Here is a 13,929-nt window from a genome sequence, read left to right as displayed (position 1 = left end):
TTTGCCGACTGTACTAAAATATTCGGGTATTGAAATCGGACAGCAGGAGTAGGCAGGGCCTGCAAGCCGCCCTCCGCGCCGCCTGGGGCCTCTCCCCGTCGGGCCGGCCTCGCCGCTCCCTGCGCCAGGAAGGGCCGCGCAGCCCTGCCGCGGCGCCCTCCCGCCGCGGCGCCCCCTGGCGGGCCCTCCGGGGACGGCGGCGGGGCAGAGGGCGCGTGCGCGGGGCGCGTGCGCGCGGCGGCGGTCAGGAGCAGGCGCCGGGGTGCGGCCGGGTCAAGGGTCCACTGCTGCCGCCGCGGGAGCAGCGGCCGTTGGTGGCGCGGGAGGTGAGCGCGGGGTTCGAGGGCGGTCGGAGGCGGGGGCGCGGTGCCTGTGCACGGGGGCGCGCGGCGCCCCGGGGTCCCCGCGTGCGGCGGCGCGGCCCGCGGCGGGCCCTGAGGGGCGGTGAGGTGTAATGAGGTGCGGTGGCCGCGGGCCCGGCGGCGCAGGATTGGCCTCCGCGGGCCCCTGGCCCTGGGCACCCCACGTATCTACGGGTGTTTCTTCTCAGCGTTGCCGCCGGGCGGAGGCGCGGGCGGAGGCCGGGGCAGGCGGCGCGCTGGGGAGGAAGATCCTCCGCGTCCGGCCGCCGCCACCCTCGCTGTTAGCGGGGCGGCGGCCCGGGACTGGCGCCGGCCTCTCCTGGCCTGGGAGCTGCGGCGGTCGCGGTTTTCTTCCCGGGGGAGGCTCTTCTTGCGCTGCCTGCGGCTCCTCGGCACCTGCCCCACTGGGGAAGCAGCCGGCTCCGGAGGAGGGAAGGGCGAGTTTGGGAGTAGTGGGGTAATCAACCTCCCAGCCGCAGGGCGTGTTGTTTTCTTAGTTTCCAGAGGAGATGGATACAGGTCCTGGCTTCTGCACTCGGCGGTGTTTGTGGAGGTAAGTGTGCTCATCAGGGAGCCTGGAGATGTTGGAGGCGTAGGGGAAGTGAGATGTTTTGGAACGAGTTTTTCTCTAGTCCCATTTCTTGCTCAGGGATGTGCGGGAAGCGGGAATGGCCCCGTGGGTCGGTCCGGCTCTTCCCTCTTCCGCAGTGTCCGAAGGCTGGGCTGGGCTGTTCTAAAGTCAGGCTGATGCTAATCCACATTAGGAGTACCGTGACAAATTTAAGGCGACCTCTGCTCCCAGCGGATATAATAGAAGGCTGGCATATGATTAGTTACCCTTTTGTAAAGGTCTCTTGTTTCAGTGCTGAGAGTGGATTTTCCTTTACAGGGATACATAAGAGTAGTCACATTTGATCTGTTCTCTAAAAACTGCCAAATTGTTGTCTCAGAAGGAGTAGAGCAAGGTAGTGACCTAAAATATACTGAGTGCTGAGGGCTTTCAGGACTCACAGGTATTGTCTTGTTTCGCAGCGGCTACAGAGCTCTCTTTCATAAGCTTAACGGTTCTCTTCTTGAGTCCTATAAACTTTCAGTATTTGTAACATCCTGTACTGAGGAATTCCTAGCTTAACTTCAAGCCCTGAGAAGCAATGCTACCTCTTATTTGTTCTGAACCTCCCTCTAGCTGATTTAATTTGATGTCCCTTTGTTCTTTTTTTTGAAAGAACCAATGAATAGTTGGTATCTCTCTACTCTTTATAAACACTTGTGATTCCCATCATATTTACTCTGAGTTATAAAAAAGCTTTAAATGCTTTTGTTCTTTATGTGTACCCTATGCTTACAACATGTCCTGCGCTGGAGTGCAGTGCTCCTTGTGGCAGCATCTGTGTGCTCTTTGTCCCAAGCTTATTTTTTGATCTTAAAAAGCTTACTTTCTCTTCTGTGTCAAATGTAAAATACATAGCATGAAGGCTCTGTTTGGCCATTTTGCCAGTGTTCAGCTGCACACAGGTTTTTCTATAGGGAACTTAAGCTTATGAGATATATTTGGCATTTTAGCTTACTATTTCCATAAAAAAGGTGCTTTTAAATGTTCTTCTTAGAGGGAAATTTACAGAGATCTTGGAAAAACAATGAAATATGTGGTTTGCAATTAGTAGGAGGAAACTGAGTGTGCAGTTTGATTTGCTTACACGATGAGGCTGCGATTCTTTTGGAGTCTAAAGTGTTTTCTCACCATTTGGTATCATGTAAAGATCCATGCCTTTAAAAGGAGTATTTTTTTTTTCTTTACTTTCCTATGCCTGTATGTGTAAGTCAGACTGCTGAGAGACTCCTTGCCACTGGTAACTTCTGCTTGCTTTAGAACTGCAATACTTGATGCAAATGAGACTGGCAAATATTGTGATATTGTAGTGCACAAGCCATGATACAACACACACTGAGTGCACACTTTAACTCGTGTTTTGATCGTATCAAAACTATTTAAAGACACTTTTGAAAACTCTTATTGATTGACCAAGTGCATTTTTTTTTTTTAACCCCCCAGTGAAATTTGGGAGCAGAGGAGGAGAAATCAAAGAGAATGAAAAGTGTGTGTGGACTTTTCTATCAAGGAAAAAGCTTAGATTTCCCTGGTATACACATTGCCCTTCAAATACCACAGTGGCTTTGTTACAACTTTCTTAAAGAGCATTTAGAGTACTAATGAATGCCAGGTGACAAAAGATGATAGGAAGATAACTAACAGGTTTTTTTTCCCCACCTCAAATAGGAATCAGGGATGTTTTAACTGGATTTACCATTCATGCTGCAATGTACTTAATACACCTCTTCACAGAACCTCATGTCTGAGGTAGTCTCTTTTTCTTTTAGCCAACAGTAATAAGGCCTTGCCAGAATCTATACAAGGTAGGAAGGACATATATTATTCACTTTTTAAGAACTGATTGTGATACTCAGGGCCTCTGCAAGTTGCTTGTATCACCTAGGAGCTGTGTAGTGGATCTGGCACAGAACCCTGCAGTCCCGGCTCCTAGGATTACACCTTTGCTGTGCTCACCCTCAAAGCGCATCAGGGTCGCTTGTGTTCAAATAAGTTGTGAAGGGTACCCGTCTTGACGAATCCATGCTTCTGCATGTGGTTGCAGGAGGAAAATCAAGTTTAATACTCTGCAGCTTTTGATTATGGCAGGATACAGGTCACATTCATATACTGGGCATTCAGATATCTACTGAAGTCCTAGTTTTTAGTTCCTGTATGACTGTGCAGCTGCACCTTGGTGTAGTGTTATTTCACAGCCGTTTCACGAGCTTGTTTCTAATGCCCTTTGGAAATATTTATTATCCAATAAACATAATCTTGGATTCAAAGAATTTAAGGTCATTGATATTTGGTCACTAATATCATTGTTCTCCTATAAAATTTGGAGTATGAGTCCCTGTAGTGAGAGTGTGGATGCACTGAGGTTTGTGTGGTTGAGGTGCCCAAATACTTCATGCAGACCACTTCCTTTTCACTGTGGTTCCCTAAGAAATACTGCTTACATGGTAAAGCTTATGTGTGTTTCATCCCTGCAAAAAAAAAATCTTTAAATCGATAAACCAATTTCAGCCTAATTTGACAGGGGTAGAGGTTTTAAAAACATTATATGAAAGGTTTTGGGTGGTTTCTTTTATTTGCTTGAAACAACTTTTTGCGCCAATAGGGGTAAGGCCTTTCCAGCATTCACACTGAGGGAACAACCAGTGAGAATTGCACTCTTGTTAGGCATCAGTGATATGCCCATGGGAGCTGAACCTCCAGGCAGAGCTCTGCAGAAAGTGAGCTTCCTCGATTCTGCTGTTCACATGGAGCTCTGGATCGTGGACTGCACGGTTCCTGCTGTGCTGCTGAATTCTGGCTTGGCTTTTTGATTTTTTTTCCCCCCTCCCCCTCTGCTGTCACTCAGGTCATTGCTGTGTGTTTTGTTTCCCTTGCAGGTAAATGGCAGGACAGAAAACTGTGTGAAAACTTTGAAAGGCACTGAGAAATCCAAGTAGGTCATTCATTGCTCAAGGATGTTAGAGACGAGGTCTCCTATTTAACTTTTTTACTCTTTCTTGGCATGCATTCTAAAAGTCTGGCACTTGTATATTCATTTGGTGCTTGCCTAAAACGGTGAGTAAGCTGAGCTGTTGTGGAATAGTAACACAGTCTTGATGAAATTGCGGAGAGCCCCTTTCTCTTCCCTGTCAGGTCTGGTGGCTAAGCTGCACACGTGAAAAATCTTTTAACCCCTTTGCATGGATGAAGATGGTAGGATATACTTAGAACTGCCTTATCTACCGAATTTATTGTTGAAAGTTTCTGCCCGACTTCATGCATCAGGCGGACAGAGTGAATAACTCTGATCTAGTTTTTGTTACTGAAAGATGAGCAATTAAGTCGTTTAGATTTCTTAACTTCTGCTTCTGCTTGCTCCTGATAAAGTAGTATCAAAGTTCTGAGCCTGCAAAATAGGGAGGGATTCATCAAAGGTGGTGGCTGAACAGAATGACACAGCTCAGTACAGGTGATTTCAGCTGAACTCCTAGTATGTTTCCTGCTCATTTTTGGCCAAAATGGGGCCCTATCCCAACTGGAAAGAACAGGAAGTCTTAGAAGACAACAGGAACACCTGACAAACTCTGTGAAAATGAGGTTATCAAAGATCAATATCAAAGCTAAAATCCACCTAACAGAGGCATCTGGTGTTAACATAGCAAGCGTAGAGACGTATCCTGCTAAGAAGTAGTTCCTCTGCCAAGAATTTTTTGAAGTGCAGGACTTATAAAAAGCATAAATCTAGAAAGCTCCAGAAGAATTCAGATTCGTGTTTTCTCTCTGTTTTCTGTCACCGTTTTCTCCCTTCTCTCAGCAGACGGAGAGCTTTCCTGCAGAAGTATTAAAGGGAAGATCTAGAAGTTTTTTCTCTCCCTCAAAAAGTTTTGGTGCAACACAAAGTTATTCTATGATTTCACTTATGATAACTTTGTGGGGAGGGGGAGTAGAATAGTGTATCCAAATAGTGTATTTCCCCAGCAGATGTCTGGCTGGGTTACAGGAGAGCAAGCTGTTCATGTTAATGATACCAGAAAATATGTAATTAGGTCAGAATGGGGGCAGCTCTCCAGACAACATCTCGACATGTTCACTGAAGTCTTGCACATTCCAAAAGAAGTGCCAGGTGTGCAGACAGTGAAGGCGGACTTTGCAGCATCTTCTGAGAAGGAAATTAACCCAAACAGGAATGCCAGTTTTCTAATTCAAAGGCACTGATGGACAAGATAGAAAGAGCTCTCATCTACGTATTTTTGCACACCACTTCTTTGTGGGGTGGTTGGGGTTTTTGTTTTTTTTTTTTTTATTCTTTGAAAATTATTCCCATTCTGCTGTAACTGCTAGAACTCTTCATGTTCTGATGATCTTCCACCTTAACTGTAACGAAAGTCCTTTTTCTGTCAGGACTAAGCAGCCCAAATTACCTCTTGCTACTTTGGACTTTCTGTTCACTCCTTTCTCTTACTGAGTAACCTTTAAACTTGGCTTTGAAGCTTGTGCCCAGCTTTCTGTTTCTAAATTCTAAGTCGTCTTTTTGATGTGTTGACATGTTAATCTGTATTTTTCTCTTTTTCAGTTCTTGTTACCTGTTGTATGTGGAGTTTTTCCTCTCTAAAGGTTTCCCCAAAAATTCTTTTGAAGCTCACCAAAAAAACCCCAAACAAACCCTAAACCAGTTTTCCTGCTCTTGGTAATGTTTGTTGGTAATTTTGTTTTTGGAGTATGGTTTTTTCCCAGCATATATTTATATTCAAATAGCATGCCGTGCCAAGTTCAAGGGTGCTTGAGAAATAAAAAGCATTTTCCATGCAAATTTGAACCCCAGCTTCTTGCTATCTTATGAGAGTTTTATTGCTAGGCAAATTGTTTACAAGAAAAAATAGAGACTTTATACATTTTGAACAAGGCGATATGTGGATTTAATAGAAAAGACCTGACGGAGGTAATATTGTTTGCTTGGTTGTGGCTTAAATTAAAAAACCCTTTGTCTTCCATATCTTCCAATCTTTAACCAAACTACACCTGCTCACAACATACACGTTTCTGGAGTGTAGGAGCTTCTGTCTACTTTTTTTTTATTAATTTCTCTAAATTTTGTGTTTCAGTACTAAATCATGTGTATCCCGGTGTATGTTTGTTTTTCTGTATTGCATATGCCACACACAATTCCTTTCAGCTAAGACAACCTACTTTAAAGGAGCCCTGCAGAGAAGCATACTTAAAAGCCTACAAGCTCTTTAATTGTATTTGTATAGTTCATACTTAGCCTGATGCTTTGGCATGTTTTCATGGAGTTATTTCCTATTGCAAATGTTGCTCTTCTAAAATCCAAGCCTTATTCAGGTAATTCAAGATATTAACGCTGTGAAAGAGCATTCATGTTCCAGGCTTTTTTACCTTACTACTGTTCTCTGAATTGGAAGCTCTAATGACCTCTTAAATAAAGCCCCAACAAAATGATCTTTGGGTAACACACTTTCATTAGAAATTTTAAATTGGGTTGAATCAAGCTATTTTAGCTGCTGATGGTACAGGATACACATGGCTTTGTAGTTTACCAATATATGAAACTGCCTGTATTGTCTTACAGTATTGGTGTGATGACACTCCAGGTATCAGTGCCTGGTGTGTGCAGCTAGGGTTGCAATTCTGGGATACCCTGTCTTTCTGTGAAAAGCTCTGGACAGAAATGCATAGAGGTGTAAGCCCATGAGGGAGCTTGTGGTTTGTGTTTTAAAGAGAGATCTGTTTCAAAGTCTGCAATTTGTTTATTTTAGAAACTAGGAACTGGGCATATAAAAGGCTTTGTGTATCTCATTCTCCGCAAGACTTTTGTTGCTATAGTTGAGTTTTTATTGCATGTATCCAACTGACTTAGTTCTGCCATCTCTATCATGCCACTTGTTATTGACTGATCAGAATAGTGGTCTGTTGCATAGGTGGTTCATTTGAAAAAATACTTTTGCTCTGGAATTGCTGGTCACCACTAAGGTTTCTGGCAGAGCATCTTCTAGTACTTCAATGGTTTGAAGTAAACGCAGGAATAAACTTTAAAACCTGCTCTCTGTGCTACAGTCCAGTGATACTTTGGCAGCAATAGCAGTGTATGGTCTTCCTCCCCTGTGCTTCATTCCCACCATATGCTACCACTGGCTTGGTTGTACCAAAAGAGTTGATTATGGTACTACTCGATAAACTGGATGAAACAACTCCTCACCCTTTTTCAGTGTGTGGTCACAGCTGAGGAGGTGGCATGCTACCTGGGTGGGAAGGGGAAATAGGGTTTGGGAACGGCTGAAGGCAGTCTTGCTGCTGAGGAGAGCATGGCAGGGAGAGCAGCAGTAGAGACTAGGATGGTGAGTTACAGTTGTAGCTTCAGGTAGAACAGTGTTATAGTATTAAAATACATCTGCTCTTCTGTCACTGTTTGTTTGTAGCACTTAGACCCTTTATGTTCAGAAATATTATGTTGTATTGTATGCCGCCAGTAACAGTGTTCAACCTCTATTAATAATATAATGCTAAAAATGTTTAATTTGTAATGCTTTAAGTAATTTTATATTAAAAAGGGTTTCAACTTTGGGGTTTGCAAAATGCAAGAAATGTTTCTAAGCCTCTAATTTGACAGAACGTACCTATTTCCTCCTCTCCCCCCTGGCCGCCCCAAATGAAAATCTTGGTGCAACTGTTCTGGAATAATATATTCAGTCCTGCTGTCAGCTTTTGCTGGCCAGTGCTGTTCTTCATTTTACTGATTACCCTTACAATATGCAATTGCATACACATCTCTCTTTACATTTGACTGGAGCCTTGAAATGGGATGACTGATTTTTTTTTTTTTTTTAATGTATGATGAAACTCACATGTTTGCTTTTCTGCCAAAGCTCAAACATACTTGCCAGATTTCATTTCAGGTGATTCATGTTGTTTTAGAAATGTAATTCCTGCCATTTTCAAAAAGGATAAACTGCTTCTGCATCTTCCTCCTGCTTGTTTTCCTCCAAATTCTTCCCCTCCAATGTCCTGCTGGATCTTTCTGGAGCAAGGTTTCTGCACTGCTTCCCACCACTGATTGGTTTTCAGTAGTGCATGTGTACATACATTGATACTTCCTTAAGCTCTGTATGTTGTAGTGACTACAGTCGGTATCACTCAAGTTGCCTGTTGCAGCTTTGTGCCAAAGCTTAAGGTAGTCTGTTTTCACTTAGTACAGAAGAATCGTTTGTGCTCCCAGTGGAAAGGCAGCAGCATGTGGATACAGATGCTTTGACAGACTTTGTCAAAAAGGACAAAGCTGAGACTTAAATGGTAATGACTTGTTCATTTGTTTGGATGGTCTTGAAGAGGAAGTTGGAGGGAGGGGGTTTCATGACTTTTGTAAGTGAAGTACTTCACTATTGCTTATTTTCATATGTTCCCTTTGCTATTTTGATGGTGTTGGATCTTTCTGCAATATAGTTCCTCCCACTATTTGTTTCTTCTGTTTGAAGCAGCATATTTGCTGCTGGTTGCAAGTTGAGGATTACTGATAATACCTCAAAGGTATTTGGGTGAGAAGGCAGATGCAAGTTCCTTCTTGTTCAGGCTAGCAATGGAAGCTCCAGCATACAACAAATGTACAATAAATGACTACTTGTAGTTGTTCCATGCTATTTTCAAAGTTCCTGCTGTTCATGATGAAAGTTTAGAATGAATTGAGTTTTAGGCTATATCCATTTGATTATCAAACCTACTCTTCACATATCAGGAAAGGGAAACCTTTAAGTGTCAAATATCTCCTGTAACAATTCCCCAGTCTGCCTAGGAAGGCTGTTTGCTGACCTTTTACTGCATGTATTTTTCTAATGCTCAGTATAAGCTTGCTTTATTGTAGCTCAAGCTTACTAAGTTCTGCTTGTTCTGTCACTGATTAGTGAGAATAATCTGTTCTTGGCTTCTTTAGAAAAATTCTTTATGTATTCTAATCTGGGTACTATGGCTAGTTATATTTCAAACAGCTGCTTTTCTTGTACGTGCTACTTTCTGAACCTTTTATCTGGTGTCCTCTAAATAATGCAGTTTCTTGAGGTCCAATTGATCCCGAGTTGAGTAAATTATTATGGTAAACAGTACCAGTGCAGCCCAGCAATGGGTATCTTGGTTTATTATATAATTTTTGGACCTTTCTTTGTGGTAAACTGTTGAGGCAGTAGACTATGTAGACAAGAAGTGTGAATCTTGGAGGGTGTGTGTGTAGCTACAAATGACAGAGTATCTTGTTACTAGGTCTGAGGTCACAATCCCTTTCCACTTGCACTTGTCCCTTTGCCTCTGGGAAACTGGCAGTAAGGAAAGACTGTGGGAATTTGGCTAATTTGTACTTACATGGTTGGAATGCAGCAAGTTGTCACTGAGCTCTCAACTCATTGCATCTCCATTTTGCTATTGCCTTTCTAGCCTGTGAACTCTTAATGGCTTCTGAGACACTGAGTGTGTCTAGCTGTGATAAGAAATTGTTAGCAATATTAAAAAGATAAACTTTAGCAAGTGTTTAAAATGACTATCGAGTGTGCTTTTCCTAACTTCTTTTCTTGCTTTGTGCAGGACTTGTTTCTGGGTAAAGAATGCAGACTATAAAGTGCGTAGTTGTTGGAGATGGTGCTGTGGGAAAAACTTGTCTTCTCATCAGCTATACCACCAATGCCTTCCCAGAAGAGTACATCCCTACTGTGTTTGACAACTACAGTGCCCAAATGACTGTTGATGGCCGGACAGTTAGCCTGAATCTCTGGGACACTGCAGGCCAGGAGGAATATGACCGCCTGCGCACACTCTCGTATCCTCAAACCAATGTATTTGTCATCTGTTTCTCCATCGGTAGCCCCTCTTCCTATGCAAATGTGAGGCACAAATGGCATCCTGAAGTTTCTCACCACTGTCCAAATGTTCCCATTCTTTTAGTGGGCACGAAGAGAGACTTGAGAAATGACCTGGAAACAGTTAAAAAGTTGAAAGAGCAAAGCTTGGCTCCCACTACCCCACAGCAGGGGACTTCGCTGGCTAAACAAATTGGAGCAGTCAAATACTTGGAGTGCTCAGCGTTGAATCAGGAGGGTGTTCGGGAGGTGTTTGCTGAAGCTGTGCGTGCAGTTCTGTATCCTGTGACAAAGAAGAACACAAAAAAATGTGTCTTACTGTAGTTACCTCGGGTGATGGATGTTTGAAGTTGAATACTGACTAGAATCTTGGAGGGCTCTTTAATGAGTTAAATTGAAGATTTGCATCTTGCACTAACAGCTCTAAGCAGAAATGGTTTATGCAACGAATATTCTTGCAGTCTTATTGCTTCAGGGAAACTGAAACAGAACATTTTTGGGTTTTTTTCCAACTGAGAGGTCAAATATCTACTTTATTTCTAAAGTTCCAGTCTCCAGCTTCTCCAGGGATCGTTTGGCTTCTGTCCTTATTTAGTGGAGGAAAATAAAAGAAGGGACTTTTTGAAGCCAGGCTTCTTTACTAGATAGCCATCAGTTACTAGATTTGCTGAAAAGCACAAATCTGATAACTTTGCTTTAAGCGTAGCTGCTGCTTTTCCCATCCCTTATTTACTGATTGAATTTGTTTTACAAACAGAAGTCTGGCTGTCCGGTTGTTTTACTTTGTCAATTTAAAGCTTGAAAACAATTTGTTTACATGCAAAAATGCCTGAAATATTACTGAGATTCACCTTAGAGTGAACTGTGATATGAAGAGTTAGCATAAGGCATGTTTAATGCAATGAGCAAGACCCAGGGAACACCTGCAATGATTTTATTAATAGAAGCAGGAGCTGATTTCTCCTAATGTAAGGAACTTAGGATAATGATGAATCACTCAAATGAGTGATTTTCATACTTTTGGAGAGGTGGAAGAGTAGTTTAGATGCAAGTCTTCCTTAATCTTCTAAAGTGAGTTTTGATTTCACTCTCCAAAGAGACTTTGCACCCTGAGAATAAAGTTAAGTTACCTTCTTGGACTGATTGAGGTAGTTGGGATGATACTTCTCAAAATGAGATTTTCAGTGTGATCCCTTTGATGAATCCCAGAGACTTGATAGCAGCCCGTTTGCTCTTGAGGAATTAATTGCTTCGCTTCCTAATGTTCTTGGGGCCACCACCTGAGATTTTTACAGCAAATTCCTTTGTTGTTTTTCTGGGAGAACAGTGACAGAAAATTTGGAGGTTCTGTTTACAGGAACCCGGAACCCTCATTTCTTCCTGGCAAGTCACTGGTAGTTTCAGTTAAACTTGTAATGGTTAGCCAGTCACTGGATAGGTTTACCTGGGCAGTTTTCTCCTCTCTACTAGGTGATCAGTTATTATAAACTCTTTACTGAAGTTCTATTTACGTACTTTTTAACTTTCTTTTGCAACTCTAGTGAGTGGCAGCTGGCTTTTATTTTCAGGATGTACACTGTTCTTTATGTGTGATTCCGGGACCAGCTGAGGAGTGAGCGCATGAAACCCTCCTTAGACTTAACCTTACAGCTTTGTGGTATGAACGCAGCATGCTTCAAAGATACTTTGTGTGAAACCAATGGTGCTGGACTGGGCTTTGTTGTCTGAAGTTGACAGTGCTGTCTTTGTCCAGATGCAGCCTCAATTGGTAATTCAGAACTTGCTTTCTTGTGATTCCCACACATGCAAAACTGCACTGGTGTATACCCAGGGCAGAAAAAAAGCCTCATTTTAGCAAGGTAACAGAAAATTCATCAACAAGGTTATTATGGATCTTGTGTTAATTTGACCGTGCTTTATCTGATAATGGGCAAAAATACCAGGTGGATAGAAACATTCGTATTTGTGCCCTAATTCCCCTCTAAAGAGGATGTGCCTTTCTTTAGCTGGTGTAACTGATGCTGACACTAACTGCAATTTTTGTATATGAGGTATCCTCGTACTGGTACTGCTTCAGCAAACTGCAACCCATAGATTATAAACTGCAGTTAATCCAAATACTGGTATCTGTGGCTAGTGAACCAACACAGAGTTCCAAACATTGCCCGATGGCAGGCAACACCAAAACACCCATTATGTACAATGTCTGCAGAAGCCTAAAGACTCTGAATATTTTCCTTCACCAAGTGCCATTGCCTGGAGCGTCTTTGCATCTTTTGCACTTGTAGAAGTGCTGTTCAAGATGTGGCTCCTACGCAGTGCCCTGCAGGCTGTGAAGGCGTAGGAGTATTTCAGTGAGGTAACCTCTACTCACCACGTTCTGCCTTACTTTAGCAGTAGGCCTTTAGTGTGGGCTTGACTTGCAGGCAGCAATTAACTCTGTGCCCTGTAATTCAAGATTATTTTCTGTAGGTAAATTTCAGTAACTGAGTAAATAGAGTTTATCATGTTTAAAATGTATTTATTTAAGCCAGTGCACATGGGTTTTTTAATGCTGGTCAGGCCTAAATCAACTGTATAGTTACCCTCGTGCAAGCCCATAACCTTTGCTTCATTCAGAGATGTACTTTAAAAAGTTTGTGATATGTTTGAACTGCTCTTAAATAGACTTTTAATTTCAACAACAGGCACCTCTTTTTTTTTTTTTGCTACATGTATTTGCAATTTTGTACTGAAGCTACTACTGTTTTTAAAAGTTTTTACTTTTTTACATACTGAAATATTTTAGTTCTGCATCTTTTGTGGTTATTCCTAACTGGATTACAATAATTTTGTGGAGAATAAATCCTGTGAGCAAGTATTATTGCACATACCCCCCCTGTTTCTGTAGGCTCACAGAGCAGCCATCCTGGTATTAACTGGAAGAGAGTATGGTGAGATAAAATTCAACTACTTAATCAATTTATTTGAATTGATTACATTATGCTAGAACACTTTATCCCCATCTAGATTACTTAGTAAATGGATTGCACAACAGTACTGAGGAGAATAACACGTTAGTGATGAAAATGAGCAGAAAGTGAACTTTGAACACAGTCAAAAACTTTTTGCTGACTTTGGAGTACCTCATTAATAGTCATTTAGATGCCTTTTATTTCTTTTGCTTTCTGCCAGGAGCGAAAGTCCTGCTGGCTAACAGCTGGTTTCCTCCAGCCTCTGCTTTTCATGAGAATGAGCTTCAGGAGCGCACAGATCCAACAAGCTTTTCCATTCAGTGGGCATTCTCAGTTTGATCATCCTTCCTTTTCTTTTTCCCCCTACAATTCTTGGTGCATTTAATTGTAAGTAGTCCAGTGCTTCAGTCTACAATCCATTCCATTCGTACCACGTTTTTGTTGGGGTTTTTTTTGTGGTGTTTTGTTTTTTTTTTTTTTTTTCTTTCTGTGGGCAGGTAACAAATACAGACTTCACACAATCCCACGGCTGGATTTTGTCTGTTTTCGGGAGATCAGAAAACCCGGGTTAATCTGTGTGGGTTTCCTGAACTGTTCAAGACTTCTCAGTTTGTTATGGAACAGAAACGCAGTGTGTATGTCTTAATTCACACAAGAGACTCGCTATGAAGAGACTGATGTTAATCTTTCAGTTTGTGAATGATTTCTGAAATATTTAAGTGGTTTGTTTTTTTTTAAATATAGCTGAAGCCATCCACAGGGAGCTGAGCAGTTCAGGAATTGTGTGTCCAAAGGATGTTATGAGGTGTGCTTAGATGTGTAAGTGCTTTCTCCACTTTACAGCTGTAGCTTTTCTATGAAATTTATACTAGAAGAGCCTCACCATGCTTTGTCTCCAAGTGGTCTCGCTCTGTAGAAACCTTGGTGCTGCATGGGCTGACCCTGAGAAGCCGACAGTTCTCACAGAGGTCCCAACCCCCCATGTAGGCTCCGGGGAGTGCCCATCAGCAGTGGGAGCCCAAGACTCTTAAGTGTGGTACTGATACATACACTGGCAACTTGATTTTATACTATAAAACAATTTGTATTACAGCTAACAGTTTTAAAGGATTTTTTTTTAAATTATGCGGAATTAAGTTGTAATAAATCTTTCCTCATCTCTCTGGCTCTCG

General features: G+C 42.3%; 1 protein-coding gene across 7 annotated transcripts; it reads left to right on the top strand.

Annotated features, from left to right (window-relative positions):
- Positions 1-793: 793 nt before the first annotated feature.
- Positions 794-13,923, top strand: LOC142415348 (rho-related GTP-binding protein RhoG-like). 7 transcript variants are annotated; one of them, XM_075513575.1, is made up of 5 exons: positions 810-915; positions 2,641-2,721; positions 3,849-3,904; positions 8,157-8,256; positions 9,532-13,923. In XM_075513575.1, exon 5 carries the CDS (start codon positions 9,552-9,554, stop codon positions 10,125-10,127), a length of 576 nt encoding a protein of 191 aa, XP_075369690.1. In that variant the 5' UTR covers positions 810-915; positions 2,641-2,721; positions 3,849-3,904; positions 8,157-8,256; positions 9,532-9,551; the 3' UTR covers positions 10,128-13,923. The 7 variants fall into 7 exon arrangements, 5 of the variants coding, with proteins under 5 accessions (XP_075369689.1, XP_075369691.1, XP_075369690.1 ...); XR_012777388.1 differs by lacking the exons at positions 8,157-8,256; positions 9,532-13,923 and adding an exon at positions 4,998-5,063 and having other exon boundaries at positions 799-915; XR_012777387.1 differs by lacking the exons at positions 8,157-8,256; positions 9,532-13,923 and adding an exon at positions 4,766-4,990 and having other exon boundaries at positions 799-915.
- Positions 13,924-13,929: the final 6 nt, after the last annotated feature.

The sequence above is a fragment of the Mycteria americana genome, chromosome 10, assembly GCF_035582795.1.
Source record: "Mycteria americana isolate JAX WOST 10 ecotype Jacksonville Zoo and Gardens chromosome 10, USCA_MyAme_1.0, whole genome shotgun sequence".
NCBI classification, from domain to species: Eukaryota; Metazoa; Chordata; class Aves; order Ciconiiformes; family Ciconiidae; genus Mycteria; species Mycteria americana.
The sequence above is the reverse complement of the archived record's forward strand: the minus strand, read 5'-3'. Positions and strand labels throughout refer to the sequence as shown.